This window comes from Felis catus, chromosome F1 (genome assembly GCF_018350175.1).
Source record: "Felis catus isolate Fca126 chromosome F1, F.catus_Fca126_mat1.0, whole genome shotgun sequence".
Taxonomy (NCBI): domain Eukaryota; kingdom Metazoa; phylum Chordata; class Mammalia; order Carnivora; family Felidae; genus Felis; species Felis catus.
Window position 1 is genome coordinate 9,801,884 of NC_058384.1, and position 16,477 is coordinate 9,818,360.

At 51.1% G+C, this 16,477-nt stretch overlaps 1 protein-coding gene across 1 annotated transcript in view; it reads right to left on the reverse strand.

The window, feature by feature from the left end:
- Positions 1-16,477, reverse strand: part of GPA33 (glycoprotein A33) — a 38,860-nt gene continuing 22,383 nt past the window's right edge. The window contains exons 4-7 of the mRNA XM_003999163.6: positions 8,162-8,314; positions 2,825-2,944; positions 1,995-2,118; positions 1-1,558 (exon numbers count right to left, since the gene is read on the reverse strand). Of these exons, the coding sequence (XP_003999212.3) occupies positions 1,429-1,558; positions 1,995-2,118; positions 2,825-2,944; positions 8,162-8,314 (527 nt within the window). The 3' untranslated portion in view covers positions 1-1,428. The remainder of the gene's footprint in view (positions 1,559-1,994; positions 2,119-2,824; positions 2,945-8,161; positions 8,315-16,477) is intronic.

Below are 16,477 nucleotides of genomic sequence, written 5' to 3' on the forward strand. Positions count from 1 at the left end.
ACAAGTTTATTATCACTGATAGCACTTTGAATGAAGCAACGAATTTAACAACTATATATATATATATATATATTTATATATATATTTATATATATATATATAAATTTTTTTAATCACAAATAGATGACAGATTTACAGAATTGGTTTTCTGATCACCCAGAAAAGACAGGGATGTTTACTTAGTAGGAAACTGCATTTGGGTGAGACTAGCCAGGGGGCCTCGAGCTTTAAGCCGGGACACGTCTCGTGAGCTCCCAGCCAGCAGAGGAGTTGTGGCACGATGACCACCCACCAGCAGAGCGGAGCCAGGGCCAGGCAGGGCCAGGGTTAGGTGTCAGGAAGCAGGGGTGGCCATGCCTGTTATTCCGGCCTTGAGAGGAGGGATCGTGATGTGAGAATGTGGGACCTACTGCGAACAAGCTGCCCCGTGTGCACACATATGCGTTCACTTAAAGCAGTGCGTACTTCCTTCCCTAAACCAGCAAGGGGGTTTGGGTGGGAGTTGTGAATCTACAAACATATCGCAGAGACCACGGAGGGGGAGACTCAACCTATCAAAGCAGGGGCCCGACTTCAGCTGGGGTGAGCACCTGCCAGGAGGGTCATGCGGCTGGGGTAGCTCAGACGTCAGCATAGGGAGAGACTAATGCCCAGGTAACGGCCGTGTGGCCCATGATGAGTGTGGGACAAGGTGACAAGATTGTTCCCATGTGTGGGACGATCTGGAGTTCCTGGGATTTGAGATGGGCCTGCTGGGACGGGCGGAGAGGGAGAGGAACTGCATGGGCATCCCAGGCAGAGAGAGAAAGCCAGAAATCCCTGAGGAAGCATGCAGTGGGTTGGAGGTTGCAGTTTCTGGAGTGCATGGGAAATCTGGGGCGGAGGGCGGGGGAGCGGGGAGGAGGAACTGGAAAGGGAGCCGGAGGCCAAAGTGGGTCCCGAAGCAGGAGTTTTCACTTAGGGTGGATAAATCACAGGGAGTCCTTCCTGGACTCATCCTCTCTTTTATTCAACAAATATGCACACAGGGCATGCACAGGGCTCTCCAAGGGCGCCCCCCTGTGTGCACCTGTTGGCAGCCACTGCCCTCCTGAGGCCAATCGAGGGAGCGCCCTGCTCCATGCTGTGCCTTGGGAGCACCCCCTCCCCGCTCCAGAGGAAGGTGGGGCTGTGGCCTGGTCCAGGGTGAGGTCCAGGGCCCTGAGCTAGGCGGGCGGCAGGGAGAGGTCACTTCCTGGGTGAGGGCACTTGGCAGGGTCAGTCACGAGCGAGATCCCCTTAGCCAGGTCCTCCAGCAGATGATAGGGGGAAGAGGCATCCCGTCCATGACGGGGACGGAGGGCCAGAAAAATGGGTGAGGAGACGGGAGGCAGGAGCAGAGGCATGAACCGCCATCTTCCCCCGACCCCAGCCTGCAGTGTGCTCCAGTCACCGGTCAGCGTGGCCCGGGGACTCCCGCCCGGTGCTCCTCTCATCTTGCCTGTAGTCGTCCTCCTCTTCCCTCCCCGTCTGAAGCTCTCTCAGCTGCTCTGGAGGCTTCTGGTAGGCCACCCGATTCCTGCGGGCATGAGGACAGAGGGGAAGGGTTTGCCCTCGTTCTAGCGTTGGGGAGGTGGGCCTAGTGCCCTGCGTGGGAAGAGAGCCACGGGACCTGCCGTCCCTACTCCTCCAGATGCAAAGGGACACTGGGCTGCAGGACGGGCAGGGGGCACAGATTTGCTCTGGTCATGAGCTCAGGGTGTCACGGGAACAGGCCGGCTCCACTAGACAAGGAGGGGCCAGACGGTGGCAGGGGCTCAACCCCAAGCTTGTCCCTGCACAGGCCACAGGAAGCCTGGGAACCAGGGGGGCCTTGGAGTCAGGTACCAGGCCTGCAACGCCACCTGGGGACAGCTGTGCCCAGTGCTGGCATGACTAGAAGAGGCCACAAGGAGCTGTGACGCTTCCTCCCACACTGCTCAGACCCTCGCCAACGGGAGTCCCCAGACACTCACTGCCTTGTGTCCTTGGCCTCGTCCTTCCCCCGGCAACAGCAGCAGTAGACGACAATGCCGGTGACAATGATGGCTGCAGCCAGGCCCCCCGCAATGCCCGCATACAAGGCCACGTTCATGGAGGCTGCAAGACACAGAGCAGGGCAGGTGCACCTCCCAGGCCAGAAGCCCAGGCTCTGGGGGCGTGAGCAGAGCTGACGATGACGAACCGTGCTGAGGGATTCTTCTGGAAAGGCCCAGTCCCCCTCCCAGCCGAGGGGCCAGTGCAGCCAGCTTCTAGTAACACTCCATGAGGCATGGCCTTGTAGGAAGGTGACCGGGTGGGGCTGGGGAACACTCTTCAGGATGGAGGTGTATACAAAGATACACAGGCCAATCGACTTGGGTCCCAACACTCCCTGGGCTACCCAGGCTCCTGAAACGTCCTCAGTTGTCAGCCATGCCAGGTCCTCTCTAGCTTGTCCTTGAGCTGGTCAGGGTGACCGGGTAAGGTCCAGACTCTGTGGCAGCTGACTCTGGGCACCTCCCCATAGCCACCGAGCAGCCCTAAGGGTGGGCGGGACTGACCAGGTCTCCAGAAGTCAGTCTGAGGCTCTTCTTCCAAAGAACCAAGGGAACAGGACTGGCCTCTAGACAAGGGAGCCTGGGACAGGAGCGTCTGGCCGAGGTCACCCCAGCTACCCTGCCAGCCGGTGACCCTAAAGAGGCTGCCCCGACTCACCTCCACAGGGTCTCTCTCAGCTGCCTCTTCGCACCCCAAGCCAGTGATCTCCTGGCCTTCGTCCACCCCCCTTACCCTTCTCCCTCCCCCCACGCCCAACTGCTCTTACGAGGTCTGACAGCCACAGTGATGTTACAGGACTTCTCCCCCACCTCATTTCTGGAGGTGCAGATGTAATAACCCGACATTTCTGTGGTGATGTTCTTCAGAGACAAAGTCTGGCCTGTGACTGGGAAGGAAGGACAGTCAGGGTGAGGAGACCGGTCACCGCAGTTTAGTGGAAACAGCTGGGATTTCGGAAGCCTGAATTCCTAGGTGGATACAAGCACTGCCACTGAACTTGTCTGAGCCTCGTCCGTAAGGTGGACCAAATGTCCACCTCCGGGCCTTCTAGAACAACTGCAGGCCAGAAGCGCAATTCTGAAATGCTTAGAATTCAAACCCCCTGGGTTCGCAGCCTGGTTCCACCACTGATTAATTTTGCGGCTTTGGCCCAGGAATTTAGGTGCACTGAACCTTAGCTTCTTTATTTACAAATGGAAATAGTCATAATCCGCGGCACACACGGTTAATTGTGAGCATAAAATGAGGTACTAATCGATACAAGCCCACAGCAGAATGCCTGGTGTATTGCAAGTGCTCAGGAAACATAAAATACGTTAGGCATGACATGAAAATGCTTTGTAAGTAGAAAATGCAGCTGTAACCACTTTTATGATCTTCCGAAACCGAATCCCTTAGCTTGGACTCATGGGAGAAGTCTCTAAGAAATCAAGAACGGTCCAGTTGTCCTCATGAGACACCGTCCTGCTGAATCTGTGATCCTGTGGGTTCCTTCACCTGGAAAGGGAGAGCTTTATGCTTACACGTACTTCCTGTCCTCAAAGACGCTTCGTCATAACTGCTGTTTGGAGTGGAGAGTGAGAGACCTTTCCGTCTAATTTGCTGCAGAGTCAACCTCATAAGATTCTGCTGCCACCAGGTGGTTCCGTCTCATCCAGAGGAGACATCTGACACGGCAAGCAGGATCTAGTCACGGCACTGCTCAGAGGTGGCCTACCAGCTCCAGTAACAGGTCCTGGCTTTCTCTGACTTATTTCACTTAGCGTTACACTCTGTAGGTCCATCCATTGCAAATGGCAAGATGTCATTCATTTTATGGCCGAATTATATATATATATAATCCAATATATACAATCCATTATATATATATATGTATATATATATTTATTTATTTATGTATCACTTCTTCTTATCCATTCAACAATCAATGGGCACTTGGGCTGCTTCAATATCTTGGCTATTGTCAACAAAGCTGCTATAAACGTAGGGGTGCGCGTATCCCTTTGAATTCGTGTTTTTGTATTCTTTGGGTAAATACTTTAACTTTCTGAGGAAACGCCATCCTGTTTTCCACATACTTGAAATTTAAGAAACAAAACGAATGAGGGGCGCCTGGGTGGCTCAGTCAGTTAAGCGCCCGACTTCAGCTCAGGTCACGATCTCACGGTCTGTGAGTTCGAGCCCCATGTCGGGCTCTGGGCTGACAGCTCAGAGCCTGGAGCCTGCTTCGGATTCTGTGTCTTCCTCTCTGTCTCTGCCCTCTCCTCACTCACACTCTGTATGTCTCTCTCTCTCTCTCCATCAAAAATAAAGAAACATTAACAAAAAGAAACAAAACAAATGAGCGAAGAGAAAAGAGAGAGCGAGAAATCAAGAAACAGGCTATTATTAATAGAGAACAAATTGATGGGCAACAGAAGGGAAGAGGGTGTGGGGTGGGTTAAAGAGGTGATGGGGATTAAGAAGTGTACTTGTGGCGATGCGCATTGGATGGTGTACGGAATTGTTGAATCACTATAGGTTATACTTGAAACTCATATAACATTGTATGTTAACTAACTGGAATTGAAATTAAAACTTAAAAGAAAAATAGCAAAGGCCAGGCTTCCTAATATGATCACGGGGTTACAGATCTGGTCCTGCATTCACACCAGCTTTATCTGTTGCCAATTCTCCTGGTGTCCAGACCAGCCCCTGCCCCACCTCCACGCTCTGGCAAGATAGTCGCTTGGTGTGGATTTTCCTGGTCTGGGTGTGCTACCCGCTAGACTTCCTCAAGGACGACTTCCTACGATTTTTTTTAACAATCGTGTCTGGACGGTGGACCAAATATTTCCATCTCCAATGTCACAGAGGTAACTGGAGCCTCAGAGAAGCCAAGGTACTTGCCCAAGGTAGCAAAATTAAGAAATGACCAAGCGTCACAGAAGTCCTGTTATAGGTCTAGAACTCCCTGGAGCAACTGACAGTTGTCTTCAAAAATACATATACATTCTAAAAACAACGTATGTTCATTATAAGACTTTGTACATGACATTAAGCTATTATTTCAATTCAGTCCAGTCCAGAAAATCTCCAGAGGCTGCTCGCATCAGCTCGAAACAAGATGAGGAGGGTCTGTGTCCTCCTGGTAGGAAATTGCTAGATATGAAACCAGGGTGACCACAGGGTGATTAGAGTTCAAAGCAGAAATGCTATTTGGGTTTACAGTAAGGGAGTTTTTTTTTTTTAATTTTTTTTCAACGTTTATTTATTTTTGGGACAGAGAGAGACAGAGCATGAACAGGGGAGGGGCAGAGAGAGAGGGAGACACGGAATCGGAAACAGGCTCCAGGCTCTGAGCCATCAGCCCAGAGCCCGACGCGGGGCTCGAACTCACGGACCGCGAGATCGTGACCTGGCTGAAGTCGGACGCCTAACCGACTGCGCCACCCAGGCACCCCTACAGTAAGGGAGTTTAAACTCATCTGAAGGGGCAGGGAAAGCTGGTATAAAGAGCAGAGAATAAAATAAAATCATCTATAATCTCACCAGCTAGAAATAACAGCTGGTGATTTGGGTGATTTTCTTCCAATCTTTCCCCATGCACTTTCTTTAGATTCTTCCCTTGAAACCCACAGCAGTATTTCTGGATGCTCACTCTCTGTAAAATGCTACCTCTTCTCTCCTATAGTCTCACATACCTCTGAGTGTTTTCTGGAATATTGCTTCCATGTGACATTAACATACGGTGCTAAGAAAGGGGTCCACGACCTAACAATTTTAGACATCATCAAGAGAGGGTTAAATCCGTTTTTGAAGAACACAACTCTTAGAGCTTCTAATATGCTAATGAGCACCGCGTAGCCATAAAATGGGCGTTATAGAAGGGATACGGGAGTGCTGATGCGTAGGGGCACTTGGACCCCAATGTTTATAGCAGCACTTTCAACAATAGCCAATTTATAGAAAGAGCCTAAATGTCCATCAACTGACAAATGGATAAAGAAGTTATGGCTTCTATATACAATGGAATGCTCTTTGGCAATGGGAAAGAATGAAATCCTGCCATTTGCAGCAACGTGGATGGAACTGGAGGGTATTATGCTGAGTGAAATAAGTCAGTCAGAGAAGGACAGATATCATATGTTTTCACTCATATGTGGATCTTGAGAAACTTAAAAGAAGACCATGGGGGAAAGGAAGGGGAAAAAATAGTCACAGAGAGGGTGGGAGGCAAACCATAAGAGACTCTTAAATACAGAGAACAAACTGAGGGTGGATGGGGGTGTGGGGGAGAGGGGAAAGTGGGTGATGGGCATGGAGGAGGGCACCTGTTGGGATGAGTACTGGGTATTGTATGGAAGCCAATTTGACAATAAATTACATTTAGAAAATAAAAAAAAATGGGGGTTATAGTATTAACGGTCTTATTTTGTAAACTAACCCGATTTTTTTTTTTTTAAGAGGCATGTAGAAGGAACACACTTTGGGAAATGCTCTATGACCCTGGGAATACTTGGGGGGTCTATAGCCCCTATCAGAATCCCACTCCTCAGAGCGAGAGATGCGGTCTACGTGTAAGGTATACACAGCACACTGCAGACAGATCAGGACAGAAGACTTCAGAGTGTCTCCTAGGGCCTTCCGGTTATCAGAGGCCAGCTTTGGGCTCCGGGCCTTGTTCCTCAAAGGGAACGGTGGACATTAGAAACTGCTCTGGGATTAACCAGTGCAGATCCAGTGCCACAAGACCTGTTCTCATCCTGACTTGGGGCTCCCGACCCCTTTTCCTCTTGGAAAGGACCTAGCACAGTTTTCCGAAAGTCCGCTAAAGCTAACGTTTCCGCTGCAGTGGCGGCACCTTGTGGTCAACAAGGGGGACGCAACGGGAAGTCAGCCTCCCGCTTCCCAGGGCTCCTGCTGGAGAGAGATTTCCCCACCGAGGAACCCTGGTCTCCCAGGGGCCCTGATGTCGAATTGGCAAGATTTAGCTTTCCCGTTCCCAGCCGCTCTCCACTCGTCCCCCCCCCCCCGACCCCGATCCTATGGCTTCTCCGCAAACTCGGGCTGCCACCTCTCATCCAGGACCCTCAAGATCCTCCCTGGCTGCGGGGCCTGTGCCTGCCCCTCAACCTTTCAAGAACCTCCTCCCCTAAAGTGCTCTAGCCCCCAGAATTACCCTTCCCTCCTTCACTGATACCCCAATCCCTACTCCATCAGTTCATGACGCTCAGCTGACTGGGGTGGGGTTTACCAAGGATGTTCAGAACTATCACACATGGGATCTCCGCTTACCCTCCTTACAGCCCTCAGGGAAGGTGGTATAACGATCATCCTGGTTTTCCAGATGAGGATAAGTGTCAGAGGGGCTGTAAGTGACTTACAGCTACAAAGTGTCCAGGTCAGGACTGAAATTCCTGTTTGGAACTGGGCTGCATGTTGAGCCCAGGGACGGGGGACTTTTTTTTTTTTTTTTCAGTTTGTTTCCTGACCAAAGGTCAAATACCAAGCTTCCCAGTACAAAGCTGGTCTCCAGGCAACCACAGCTGAACCTACCGTCTCCTTTTCTGAGAATGTGGGACCCTTACAGCGGACCTGGTCATGTGGGTGGGCACGCCCATAAACAGGGGCCAGGTTTGGGAAGCTGAGGTTCAGCGGAATCTAAGATGAACCAGCCTGGATCTGGAATGGGTATGAGAAATTCCCACCCTTGAGTGGAGCCATAGAGTTAGACTGGGGGCCTCAAATGTATCCTTCAGGACATGACCGTAGTCAAAATTAAAATCCTCCTCTCCTCAGTGCTTTTGCACAGAGTGGTTATCCAGACACGCTCATTCAAGAGAATTGAGTTGCGGGGAATGAAGATAACAAATGAACATTTACTATTTACTGAGTGCTTTACATGAGTCACTTTTATTTCCCACAACAACCTATAAGATGGGTATTGTCATGAGTTAACTTAGAGATGCTGCAAGATATCAAAGGCTGACTGCAGGGCGGGGGGGGGGGGGGGGGGGGGAAGGGACGGCCTTCAGGGGGGCCTGATTGGTCAGCCTCAGCCAATCACCTGCATTTTGGGGTGGGCAGGGGCACCTGTCTTCCCCGCTGTCTTCCCTGTTACCTGGTGGGGCTGGCCGCTCCTGGTTCAGGATGTCGTAGGTCCTCCAGCTGTACTGAGGGGCAGGAGAGCCCTCCTTTGATTGGCAGGTCAGCTGGATGTTGTTCCCAATGATGGTCTCTCCCTCGATGCCGCACTCTGGTTTGGAGGGTAGGACTGTGTAGGCGAAGGACCAAAGAGAAGGCATGAATCAGGCGGGACTTGGGGACAGCCACCTCCTGCCCCAGAAATACACACATACTGCTTTGTTTGTTCTCAGGTGGAGAAGTTCATAGCCTGGTGGTGAGAAATACTGCTGGAAGGTCGGTGCAGCCCGAAATGTCTCCTCTGTGGCCTAGTCACCATCACAGAGAGGCAGTGCCACAGGAAGCATCCTGAGTGCACGATTAGAGTCACCACTGTTATAAAGGTGGGTGACACTGAGGCCCAGAGAGAAGACTAGGCAAGAGCCTGGTGGGACTAGAACCCAGGTCATCTGACTTCCACTTCCAGGGCTCTCTCCACCAGCCCATTCAAGTTCCCCCTAATGTTGGCTCATCTGTGCCATTTTAGGGAAATCTTGCAATCCCTCAGTGTTCCCATCTGTAAGACAAGGGGACAATAGACTTTTTCTGTAAAGGGTCAAAGGTAATATTTTGGACTTTGTGAGCCACATTGCGCTCTGTCACTGCTTCGACTTTTTAAATAAAGCTTTATACACACAAAAACCATTCTTAGCTTGCAGGCCATGTATGAACCGGCCCAGGCTGGATTTGGCCACGTCTGCCCACCCCTGGATTAGGGGAAAACCCCTCTCTCTGGAGCCCTTCAACTCAAACTTCTTAGGAATATTCCCTTTGTGTTAAGCATGACCCTTGTCCCGTGTTTTGCTGATAAAACGCAACTGCTCGGAGTAACTGGGTGATTGGAAAAACCCCAGGGGGCAGCAGAGTTGCATTCTGGGTGGAAAATGAGGACAGAAGGGGGGGGGGGCTGGACAGAGAGGCAGAGACAGGGAAAGGGAAGCCTACAGAAAGGAGGCTCCAAAAACCAACAGCCCCCCTGAACTCAGTCCTAACCTGATCTCCCATAATTCCTGAAGACCTTAAGCCGGTATTTTTCACTCTGCACTAACTACCACTGTGTAGGGGGGTTCATTCTACAAACCATATTGGGCACCTATTATGTCTGATACCGCTGGGCACTGGGATGACATAGTGAGCGACTTCCTATGTTCAAGGAATCCGGTGGGGACGAGAGACAAGTAATTGGACAATGACCAGGCAGGAGGCAAGGCTGCTAGGGTAGGGAAGGGACTCTGACCCCATCGCACCCTGGGCTGGGACCTGAAGGAAGAATGAGACTAAACAAGGCCAATAATGGAGGTGGTGGTGGTCAGAGAGGAGAGGGCACTCCACACAGAGGGAAGAGCATGTGCAAAGGCTCTGAGGCAGGAAGAAGCATCAAGTATGCGTGAGGTTTCAGGTAGTGTCCTTGGGGCAGGGAAGGGGAGGACACGCAGTGCAGAGGGCTATTACTGAACTGCTGTGTGGCAGGCCTGTCCCCTCCACCTCTTTCTTTAGACCCTTGCCCAGGAAATAGTGCTGCACTGAGTGGTCACGGAGCGTGGAGAATGCCTTCCGGTCTTGCGTAGCCCCACCAGGAGTTGCTGGGGGAAGCTACCCAGGATGCAACTCTCCCTGCCAACCAGAACCAGGTTTTCTCTGAAACAGGCAGGGGGTTTGTAGGTGTGACCCACATCTCCTGCTGCTTTAGGGAGGGCCAGCCAGGTGTGGGACAGGCATGGAACACATTACAGGTGCTCCCCTATGCCAGCCCGGTTGGACAGCCCCTAAACCTAAGAGGCCCGAAGTTCAAGAACAGGCTTCTTACATCTCGGTCCAGGCGCCAGGAATGAAGCAGCCCGGGAAGGAAGAGGCTGCTGCCTTCACCGCCCTGACAAGGAGCCCTCCTCTCTGCTGGCCCAGCAAGCAGGTACCCCCGGGGGGGGGGGGGGGGGGACAGGCTTCCCAAGAGACTGGCTCTAGGTCAGGGCTGCGGAGCCAAGCTTTGCCTCTGCACTCTCCAGGGGTACAGGAACATCCCTCTCCACTCATCAAAAGCATCACCCTGTTGCCCAGTATGCCTTTACCAAGGGACTAAAACTTTATTTCACAATCAGAGAGCTGGCCGAAAATACAGTATCCCCTGAGAAGTGTCACAACAACCAGCGTCATACGAAGTGCGCATAAATGTAGCCAGGCCCCTCTGTGTCCAAGACAAAAAGGGGAGACAAGGGTCCGAGGCAAAGGAGCATAGAAAAGCAATCTGAACAAACCGGAGGCTAGCTTTGCTAGGGGAAATGATCAAGGCAAATCCTTAACTCACTCCGGAGGCAGAAGAGATAACAAGAGACCAACCAGCGCCTAGGAGGCCAGCCTTCCGGAGGAATGTGTCAGTATTTGTCACCCCGGGGCCACTAACCTCAGCCCCCAAGCTGCCCTCCCGCCTCAACCCAGCCTAGGCACACCCGCCCTCACTCTGTCCAGACCCTTCTCTAAGGGTTCCCTCCCCAGCCCCCACCCCATCCGAACTAGCTAGGGTCTCGAGTCAGCTCTAGTTCAAATAGTCCCTCCGCCCGCTGCGCGGCTGTGAGGCCTGCGGGGCTCCCGGAGATCTCGGGTTCTGGGTGGGCTCGTCCTTCCCCCCAGTTTGTAGCTGGAAGGATTTCAGGAGCCGGAGCGCTGGGGGGGGGAGGGCAGCCCGGGGCGCTAGGGCACCGCGTCGCTCCACAGCCTGCACCTCCCGCTGAGGACGCCAGGGGGCGCCAGAGGCCGGGGAGACGGGCTGTCCCGCCTCCGGGCCAGGTGGCTTCCCCCGCTCGGTGACCAGCTCCGTGGGCTCCGCCTCCGTCCGGAAGCTCTCGGCTCGGTGTTTACGGTGAGGTCACCCGGCCCGAGGGGGCGGCCCCGTATAATTAAAGCCCTTCTGCCTAAAAATAACCCAGTGGCAAAGGCATTTGGAAACTTTTTTTTTTTTTTTTTTTAAGATTTTTATGGGATTCCTTAACCTTTGGTACAAAATGATTTCTCACTTTCTTTCGCGCTCCCTTCCTCTGTTTGAAAGCAAAACGTTGGTTTCTCCGAGTTCCACCTTCCCAGATTAAACTGTATCTTTTGCCCTTCCAGCTAGCCAGTCCCCGTCTTACAATGAAGCTGGCCCTGAGAGGGGAGGGAGGCGGCGGACGTTCACACTAAGGTGACGTCTGGGTGCCCAGCCCCGAACCAGCGCGCGTTGGCCGCTGAACGCGGGAGCTGCTTAAGGGAAGCCGGAAGGAGACAGAATCAGCCAGAAAAGGACCAGGGGAAGCGAGGGATTCAGCCGGGGGCTACCAGGCAATAAGCAGTGAATAGAAACCAGCGGGAAATGCGCGTTTTCTTGGCTTGGTGCTCTCTCTCTCTCCCGGGAGCTGATGCAGATAAAAAACGAAGAGCTATGCGCACAGAACGGTTTGTTGCAACATTGTTTACAAAGCCTTAATTGGAACGGGCTGCATGTTCCGTCCAGGGACGGGGGACGCTGCACCCACTTGCTGGAACTGCGGGGGCGCTTCGAGGGCGCTCAGGGCTAGGGCAGCAGGAAGTGCTATGTGTTAGGCTACAAATTCGGTCAGTCGCGGACCGAGCTGGAAGTAAACGCGCAGAAGCATAAAATCTAGGGACACCACTGAATTTCTTTTTTAGTTTCTCTCCCTCTCTCTTTTTTTTTTTTCTTATTAGTATTTTTAAGAGGGGAGGGATCACCAGACGCCCTTATATGTGTTTGGATCAAGGTCGCTACACTGGGAGACAGCGGGCGAGCAGAGCTCCTTGAGCTCTGTGTACTTGAGTCTCTTACGCGAGGAGCCCTCCAGACAGCAGGCCCCCTTGCTCGAACGAACGGCGCTAGCTAGCCCAACACATCGGGGCATCCCACCTAGATTGGGAGCAACTAAAACACAGCGGTAAAAGTGCTATAGAGGATAGAGTGTGATGATGACAGCCTGGTCCCTGAGATGAGAGGGGGTGGGGATGTTTCCAAGGGTCTAAGACCCTCTAGAGCTCCCAGTGAAGACGCAGAAACCATGGCTCGTGCACTCACGGGGCCGTCTCCCAGACCCTAAGCAAAGACCTTCCCGGAGAAGAGCAGTTACAGGCTCTCGCTTATCAATGAGCGTCGTGTCCCAGATGTGGGTGTTCTATGGGCAAACGAGGGGCACGTCCAGGGCTGACACGGCTTTGCCCCCTCCAACCTTCTTTTGTTGGCCCCGGGCAAAGCACAAGTTACTGCCTGGGGCGAGATGAAACATCATCCTCAAGCTTACGTCTGCTATCCGCTCAGGTACTTTGAAAAGGAAAATAAATCTAGAAGGATTCGGGAATCATCCTGAACTGTAGCCATTGCTGGCTGGGAGTGGCAGGCTTATGAGGTGGAGCAGTGAAGGGCTTTGCGTTTGGGCTGTCCTGTTTCCATGGAAGCTTGGAGAATTTTCTACAGGTCATTCAACCTCTCGAGCCTCAGCATTCTCTTCATCAAGCATGAGTGTTAATGTCCGCTTCCACCGATAGTTTGCAAAGATCAGAAGCCCTAATATCTGTAAAGCTCTCAGATGCCTGGTGCATACCTGGTCCTCAGTAAATGGGAGCCATTGGCACCATGAATTTCTGGCAACTTTCACACAGAGGTCATTGCAAGTTGATGGTAGTTTTCTATTTAAGATAAATCCCCTCTGTTTGCAGAGCAGGAGGACACAAAGAATTTGGCTTTGGGGATGGGTGCAGGGTTGTGAAAGGGTTCCTTGCCTGCCTCCTGCACACAAAGAAAGGCTCCGCATTTGTCCACAGGAGGCCTGGAATATTCTACAGAGATGCCTTGTTATTGAAGGTCATTGAATCTGATATACATCTTCCTAGATGAGAGGACTTAATATTTTTAACATGTCATTCCTTTGCAAATTAGGGTGTAAATTGACCATACTTCCAGTAAACTTTTATTTTTTTGATTTATTTTTTAATGTTTATTTATTTGAGAGAGAGAGAGAATAAGCAGGGGGTGGGCAGAGAGAGAGGGAGGCACAGAATCCAAAGCAGGCTCCAGCCTCTGAGCTGTCAGCACAGAGCCTGACACAGGACTGAAACTCACAAACTGTGAGATCATGACCCGAGCTGAAGTCAGCCGCTTAACCGACTGAGCCACCCAGGCGCCCCCCAATCAACTTTTATTTTAAACTAAGCAACGTGTTAAAAATTAACATGGAAGAGTAAATGTGTAAAAACTGACAAAATTGTTTGGGAAAAGTTTAGCAAGAAAAGATATTACACGGTGCCAGATATTAAAAGCCTGATAGCTCCAACTAAAATATACATATCAATCCTGATCATAAACATGCTGTAATCAAAACCATGTCATATCAGCAGAGGAATAATCAAAAGGAAAATGAACAAAATGAAGAGTAAAAAAACAGCCATGTCTGTGTAAGAACTTAATATGTGACAAAGCTGGAAGTCCGGTGAAATAATAACTGTTTCTTTGTCGCAGCAGATGATGCCCGATGTCATTGACTGTCCATTTGGAAGAAAACAAAGTTAAACTCCCAGCATCCTATTTACACAAGTAAATTCCAGATATAATAAAGGTCTGAGTGTAAAAAATAAGACTTAAAGACATGAGGAAAGAACATTAAGTTCATTTTTATAGTCCCAAAGGCAGTGGAGAGAGACGTTCATGACAAGGGGCCCCAAATGCATGACAGAAATCGTCAACAAGACAAAGATCGGGACTTCTGTGTCTCAGAATTTCTACCACAACTTCCAGGACGACAAGTGTCCTCAGAATTAAGGAGAAGCATGAGAAAGGTCCCAGCAGCCTCTCCAGGAGCAAACCCTTGGGTGATCTGTCACCCTCCTCCCACCCATGGAAGAGAAGCCTGGAGGTTCATTAGGGAGGAGATAGATTCCTTTGAGGGGGTGCTCAGGAATAGAGATCCAGAAGCATTTCCCCTCCTTTTTTTTTTTTGTTTTAAGTTTTTATTTTGTTTCTTTTGAGAGAGAGACACAGAGAGAGAGTGGGGGGGAAGGGCAGAGAGAGAGAGAGAGAGAGAGAGAGAGAGAGAAAATCCCAAGCAGGCTCCGCACTGTCAGTACAGAGCCCGGGAGGGGGCTCGAACTCACGAGATCATGACCTGAGCGGAAATCAAGAGTCAGACGCTTAACTGACTGAGTGACCCAGGCGCCCCTCCCCCCCTCCTTCTTTTAGAAGTGAAGGAGGCATGTCCCCCATCTCAAGTCAGGGAGGCACCCAGAGAATCCCACGTGGAGACTGGGGTGCTCTGCCATAGAGCGGGCATCTCTCATTCCCTGGCTGAAGCTCCCTGAGTGACAGAAACCTGTAAGCTCCTGGGTGCTGATCCTGCAACCCGATGATGGAAGGACTTTATAGTCGCTCCTGCGTTTCTGGGGACCCATCTGAAGACTGTGGGGCCTGCCTGTTGCCGAGAGAAGCTGGCTGGAGCAGGCTGCGAAGGCAGGGTAAGGGCGGGGGCCGACTCGTGTCCTACGGAAGGACTCTCTCTGCTTGCTGGGCTGCAGGGAGCCCAGAGTGGGTGCGCGGAGAGCAGGAGTGAGTGCCACAAGCAGGGGCAGGGTAGAGAAAAGGAGGGGGGCACACACACACCCTGTGGCAGGTGGAGGAACCCACCATGGCACCCCTAAAAAGGCTGTGGTGGGGAGGTCCGCTATGACTGGAATTGTATCAGCGCCGGGACGGAGATACACCTGGTCCAGCCAGGTGAGCAGGCCTTTGCCTTTTCCCCTTTATCCCTGCCTCCCTTGGCCATGGCCTCAGAGGAGCCACATGGCCTCGCGGGGTGGAAGGAGTTGGACTAAGGAGGGGAAGGAGACAGACCCAAGCCCTCACTCCCCGCCGCTGGTCCCTAAGCTTTAGGGGGTTGGGCCCCATTGGGGGATAGTGAGGCCTATTAGTGCTTGGATTAAGATTTTGATTTAGGCTCAACTGATTTTTTTTCACCTAACGAATGAACAATATTTACGAAAATTTAAAAGATAGGTAACATTCGGTGCTGGTGAGGATATGGGGACACAATTACGCTCAGATAATGCTCCCAGCAATGTAAGTTGCTCTGGGGAAAACACTTTGCTGGGACGGATTGCCATTTAATGAAAGCATAGTCTTTGAGCCAGAAATCCTACTTTTTTTTTTTTAATTTTTTTTCCACGTTTTTATTTATTTTTGGGACAGAGAGAGACAGAGCATGAACGGGGGAGGGGCGGAGAGAGAGGGAGACACAGAATCGGAAACAGGCTCCAGGCTCCGAGCCATCAGCCCAGAGCCTGACGCGGGGCTCGAACTCATGGACCGCGAGATCGTGACCTGGCTGAAGTCGACTGCGCCACCCAGGCGCCCCTGGAAATCCTACTTTTAAGAATCTATCCAATAGGGGCGCCTGGGTGGCGCAGTCGGTTAAGCGTCTGACTTCAGCCAGGTCACGATCTCGCGGTCCGTGGGTTCGAGCCCCGCGTCAGGCTCTGGGCTGATGGCTCGGAGCCTGGAGCCTGTTTCCGATTCTGTGTCTCCCTCTCTCTCCGCCCCTCCCCCGTTCATGCTCTGTCTCAAAAATAAATAAACATTAAAAAAAAAATTTTTTTTTTAAAACGTGGAAAAAAATTAAAAAAAAAAAGAATCTATCCAATAAAAATAAAAACAACGGAGTGGAAGAATACCTATGTATCTATTGATATCAGTATTGTGCGTACAAAAAACAATGGGAACAGCCTGAGAATATCCACCAGTGTGGAACACTGGAACAAATCGTAGTACATCCATGTGACCGAACGTGTGCTAATAGGTAGCTCTATCAATATTGACCTGGAGAAATATGCACGTAACATTACCCAAGATAAGTTGCAGGGTGATCTTTATAATATGATCTCTTTTTTTTTCCCAAAGGAAAGGAAAGAAAGAAAAAGTGTGTGTGTGTGTGTGTGTGTGTGTGTGTGTGTACATGCACACACATGTGCGCATGTGCGTGTTTTGAAAGCACATGGAGAAAAGTATAGAAGAATACACATCAGTACCACCACTAGCTACTGTGCTGGTGGTAGACCGGGAGGAAGAGACAGTTAATGATTCTTTATTCAGGGCTATACTGTTTGGCATTATATCAACAAATGCTTCCAGGCAGCCACTTTATTCAATTAAAAAGAAAATCCCACCAAGTAGCGTAAAGGGAGACTACAAAGGAAAATGATCCATCGTTTGGGTTTAAAGTGTTAGCGCAGAGCC